Source organism: Sinocyclocheilus grahami, unplaced genomic scaffold (genome assembly GCF_001515645.1).
Source record: "Sinocyclocheilus grahami isolate Dianchi unplaced genomic scaffold, SAMN03320097.WGS_v1.1 scaffold137.1, whole genome shotgun sequence".
NCBI lineage: Eukaryota > Metazoa > Chordata > Actinopteri > Cypriniformes > Cyprinidae > Sinocyclocheilus > Sinocyclocheilus grahami.
The window spans coordinates 1,761,759-1,767,311 of record NW_015505316.1 but is presented as its reverse complement, the minus strand read 5'-3'; the positions used below and the strand labels follow the sequence as shown (position 1 = coordinate 1,767,311).

The following is a 5,553-nucleotide window of genomic DNA, read 5'->3' as shown; positions in this document are numbered from 1 at the left end:
TAAAAAAACCCACGCGTTTATAAGATTGTGGGGGGGGGGGGGGCATGCGCCTTCCATTACGATCTCTTAACGTTATATGTACACAGGCGTTGAAAATATTTCAGTAATGATAACAGCCCGAATTTTCGCCAAGTCGCAGTCGCGTGAGGAGGTAACCATAGCAACAGTACGCCGCTTTCCATTATGATTACTTTAGGTCGGTAAGTCGTACATTATTTACATTTAGCCAGCTGTTCTAGTAGCGCCATTAGCCTACCCCTTATTAAAATTAATCATGGTTTTATTGTAGTAAAAGTGTAGTAGCATGTTTTTTTGGCGTATTGATTATTTGTCTAACCACAGTTTTACTACAAATATGGTTAAACTATGGTTAGTGTAGCAAAGCCATGGTTAATTTGTGGTTACCATCCCTATTAACCATGTGGGTTTTTTTTGTTGTTGTTGTTTTTAGTAAAACCATGGTTAATTTTCGTAAGGGACGAACTATGTCAGGACTATGTCAAAACTAAAAAAAATTACCTTTACATTTAGTCTACAAAGAAAACGTGTATGAAAAAACAGAAAAAAAGTGTGTGTGTACATACATACACACACATATATACACATACATACATACACACACATATACACATCTATGTCATTTAAAAAAATTAATTCTGCTTAAAGTCAATAAATTCGTACAGTGGATAGACTATTTAATTTAGCCATATTTGTCCTAGATATTTATCTTTTTTTTCTATCCTCAATCTTCTAATTTATTTTAATAGGCTATTTGTGTAGGTAGCCTATATGCAACATTTTTCTTCAGTGATGAGAACAGGCTACTCGTAGAACAACGCAGTTCATTGTTATTTTTTAGTAAAACCATGGTTAATTTTCGTAAGGGACGAACTATGACAGGTTGCACCAAAAAAAAATTACCTTTACATTTAGTCTACAAAGAAAACGTGTATGAAAAAACAGAAAAAAAGTGTGTGTGTACATACATACACACACATATATACACATACATACATACACACACATATACACATCTATGTCATTTAAAAAAATTAATTCTGCTTAAAGTCAATAAATTCGTGCAGTGGATAGACTATTTAATTTAGCCATATTTGTCCTAGATATTTATCTTTTTTTTCTATCCTCAATCTTCTAATTTATTTTAATAGGCTATTTGTGTAGGTAGCCTATATGCAACATTTTTCTTCAGTGATGAGAACAGGCTACTCGTAGAACAACGCAGTTCATTGTTATTTGACAAATAGGCTAAAACTTTGACTTTGTACAGCAGCTACAGTAAGACAGTAGCGAAGCGATATAATAAAGCTAAGTGTTTCATGTTAAAACTAACTGTAAGTTACCGAACATTGCCTTACAAACGTATTACGTGCGCATCAGAACTCTCAAGATTAATGTGAATATGTTTTTTAAAAAAAATTTAAAAAAAGGGAGGCACTTGCCTGAATATGTCCATTTCTGTCCATCTATTCCAGCTGATGCGAAATTCACCAGTCCGGTGTATAACAGGACTACAAACAGCTCCATGCTCAAAGTGCACAGACTCCCTGAGTGTGATGTATGCTCTGACAGTCTCGTTCACAGGATTGTAAAGAGGTGCAGAGAGTGATATTGCTTGCAACGGTTTACACCCAGAATGCCAAAGGCGTGTTGTAACATGGTCATTTAGAGAAGCTTTGACGTATTGGCAAATACATGCTTGAAGCAGCTGTAGTTCTCAGGATTCACCAACAGGTAAGTCTGCTTTTGTTCAGTGGTTTCCCAGGTTTCTTTTTCCATGTTTATTCTTAAGGGTGCACCTTTTTAAATAATGATAATTGAATATATAGAGAATTTGCTTTTCGCTGTACTTTTAATATGTAAACCCTGTTTAAAATGATTAGGCATTAGATGACTCAAGTTAGTAGCCTAATTAAAGCGGATTTCATTTACAGTCATGGCCAAAAGTTTTGGAAGTGACAAATTTTGTGTTTTGCAAAGTTTGCTGCTTCAGTATTTGTAGATTTTTCCACATGTTTCTATGGTATACTGAAACAATGATACGTTTTAAAGGCTTTTATTGGCAAAAAAAAATGAGTCAGTATTTACAGTGTTGACCCTTGCTCTTCATAACCTCTGCAGTTCGCTCTGGCATGCTGGATATTAGCTTCTGGGCCCAATCCTGACTGATGGTAATCCATGCTTGCCTTAGTTCTCGGAGTTGATCACAACTTGTGGGCTTCTGCTTGTCCACTCGCCTTTGGAGGACTGACCACAGGTTCTCTACAGGATTGAGATTCGGGGAGTTGCCTGGCCACAGATCCAAAATTTCAATGTAATGATCTTCGAGCCACTTCATCACTCTTGCTTTGAGACATGGTGCTCCGTCATGCTGGAAAATGCACGGATCATCACCAAACTGCTCATGGATCGTTGGAAGAAGTGGCTCTTGCAGGACGTTTTGATACCATTCTTTATTCACGGCAGTGTTTTTGGGCAGAATTATGAGAGAGCCCACTCCCTTGCTTGCATCACTGTTGGCACGTCACAGGACTCATGGTAGCGTTCACCTTTTCTTCTCTGAACAGTCGATTTTCCAGATGTCCAAAACAGTCGGAAGGGAGCTTCAGAGAAAATAACTTTTTTTTTTGGCCAATGAAGCTTTTAGCAATTATTTAAAATGCATCTGATCACTCTACACAATAATCTAGAAACGATGTGAATGAACACCACAACAGCTTAAGCAGCAAACTTTGCAAAACACAAAATGTATGTCACTGCCAAAATTTTGGCCACGACTGTACATCATAAAATAATAACAACAATGGAAACAAGTGGTTCAAGGAAATAATTTTATGTAAATCACTATCACACAAGGTTTTAAATAATGATATTTAAATATATATGTATAGAATTTGCTTTTCTATACCTTTAATATATAAACCCTGTTTAAACATGTTTAAAATGATTACAATAGATGATGACTCAAGTTAGTATAGCCTAATAAAAGCTGGCTTCATTTACATCATAAAATAATAACAACAATGTGTAGTAGCAAGTGGTTCAAGGAAATAATTATTTAAATCAGTATTACACAAGGTTTGATTATTTCTTTTTATCAGACAAGCTTGTACTGTAAGTTTAGGCAGTAATCAATTTCATGAATTCATTTCAGGTGTAATTTTTTTTATATAGTGCCAACACTACTAAATGGCAAGTGAAGGTAAAGCTGCTTTGCATTTTCTAGAGAAGAGAAAACCAATAACATGTTAACTGGTAGCAAACAGTCTTCTCAAATTTGTTTTGTCAAATTGCTGGCTAAATCAAACATCTATGTGTTGTTTTACTCATGAATAAAGATGTTTAACAGACACTACTGACAGTTATGATTGCTGTCACGACATGTTTTTACAAGTTGTGCTAGTGAAGCAGAAATTTAAGGGAGAAACTGGGGGACAACAGAAGAGACAATGCAGTGACAAAAAATATAAACAGTCCATTATAAAAAAATATTATAAATCTTACAGTGGATATTTTAATTACAAAACACTGAAGCTGAAGTTAATTGTTTAAAAAAATACTAGTAAGTAAGAATGGAATATGCTGTTTATGTATTCTAAACATGAAGATGAAGTAAAAAAAAAAATAATAATTTTTTATAAAAACACACTAACACAAATTAGGACAAAAATATCCAAGTGTTTGGATGTCCCAACACTTTTAATTACTGGATGTGGAATCAACATCAAACAGGCCAGCCAATGCTTAAATGAGGTACTCGGAGTGAAGGAGTCTGGAGAGAGAAACCACAGAGGTCAAAGGTTACTTTGACTCTAGAGTTTAGTAGCTGATATGAAGTAAAGGTGCTCCAGCTAGTCAAGGCAAGAGCTGTGCATAGTACTGTGAAAACATGTCTGGAGTTTGCAAAAAGCATAATAACAGTGCAGTTGCAGTGAGGGAAAACATGTTGTGATCAAGATGTACCTTTTACCTAAATTCAGAGTGATATGAGGAGCACAAATCTAGCACTGTCCCTGCTGTGGGAATGTTTTTGTCAAGATCAAAGAGGTAAAATCCCTGATCTTACTCTGATGTTGTTACTATGGATATTATACGTTATAGATGACATCAAGTATGACAGTTCCTAAATTAAAATGACAAAATACAACATTCATCCAAATCTATAAATTTAGCAAGGGTACACAGTACAGGAAAATAAGGGTACATGGACAGATAAAGGTACACAGATAAAATGTTTAAGAACGTAGTGTGCTATCATTCAAAGACATGAAGTGAAAAACTGGTACAGTTAGAGGTTAATGTTCTTGTGCAAATGTTAATTGTCTAGGACAATGTGTTTTTTGTGGGTTGATTGGTGAAATTAGACGGAGAATTAATTTAGAAAATTACAATTTTGTTGTTATTTTGCTGCTGGTTCCAGGTGCTCTGAGAAAAACAGAGAACTCAATTCTCACGTGAGAGGAGAACTACGAATTCAGAAGGAGTAGCGTGCTCATAGGTAACCCTTTTATAAAAGGGGAGCACTGCTCAGCACTACCAGCAGAACCGCCCATGGAGCGAGGAATCCAACTCCTCAGAGAGAATTAAACGCTCGAAAGAAAGCACCATGCTCACAATAACCCTCAATGGTGAGGGGAGCGATGCTTCCAGCGTGTGTCGACAGAGACACACTTAGTTGAGTGGAACCCAAGGTACCGGGGTCTAAACCAACTCAGAGAAAGGGAACAAGGCTAATAACGCATAACCCTTACCATACAGGATTTCAGAAAAGTGGGCAAAGCATAACGTGCACACTTACCACTTATGTGGATTTTTTGAAAGTTCGCAATGCTTATACGTGTGCACTTACCATAGTATGGATTCAAGAGTTTTCCAAGCATCTGCTCACAGATACCCGGAAGTACTGAGCCAAACGGGAGAGGCAAGCTCAAATACAACCCTCTAAGGTGAGGGGAGCACTGCCTGAGACAGCATTACACAAGAAATTTCTCGCAAATGCCACCTATACTTCCCGCTTGATGCCTCAGCAAGAGGGGATATCCTGGTGATCGGGAGGCCCCTCAGGGTGACCTAGATACGGTAGACCAGACAGGGCAGCCTGAAAGCATAATCCCAGCCCGGATGTCCAGGAACTTTTTGCAGTGCCGTGCCGGGGGCCTAATGATCAAGAAGGTTCCCGCAGAAGCCTGTGACCTGGCCACATAATCCAGGAAGTATGAAGCCGAAACCCGGCTTATATCGACGAGTGAAATAAACACTGCAAGTCGAGGTCTTTTACCTACCTTCCTTTGACCCACGATTCTTCCTACCCCTACTCGTGGGCAGGGGAGTAGCGCGAGCCCCGACACTAGCCTTCTGTGCCCGTCTCTGATCCTCAAACCGAGACGGGCCAGGACCCCTGGGTTGTTCGGGCTCAGACCTGGACCTCCTTTATCCAGGTCTTTCAGCAGGTCCGCCTGATATGCTTGGAGCATCACCATCGTGTGCAATGAAGCGACAGCCCGACCTGCTGCTGCTGCGTATGCCCTGGCATTA

At 38.3% G+C, this 5,553-nt stretch overlaps 1 protein-coding gene across 1 annotated transcript in view; it reads right to left on the bottom strand.

Annotated features, from left to right (window-relative positions):
* Window positions 1-1,730, bottom strand: part of LOC107591102 (carbonic anhydrase 6-like) — a 6,461-nt gene extending 4,731 nt beyond the window's left edge. The window contains exon 1 of the mRNA XM_016280131.1: window positions 1,461-1,730. Within this exon, the coding sequence (XP_016135617.1) occupies window positions 1,461-1,545 (85 nt within the window). The 5' untranslated portion in view covers window positions 1,546-1,730. The remainder of the gene's footprint in view (window positions 1-1,460) is intronic.
* Window positions 1,731-5,553: the final 3,823 nt, after the last annotated feature.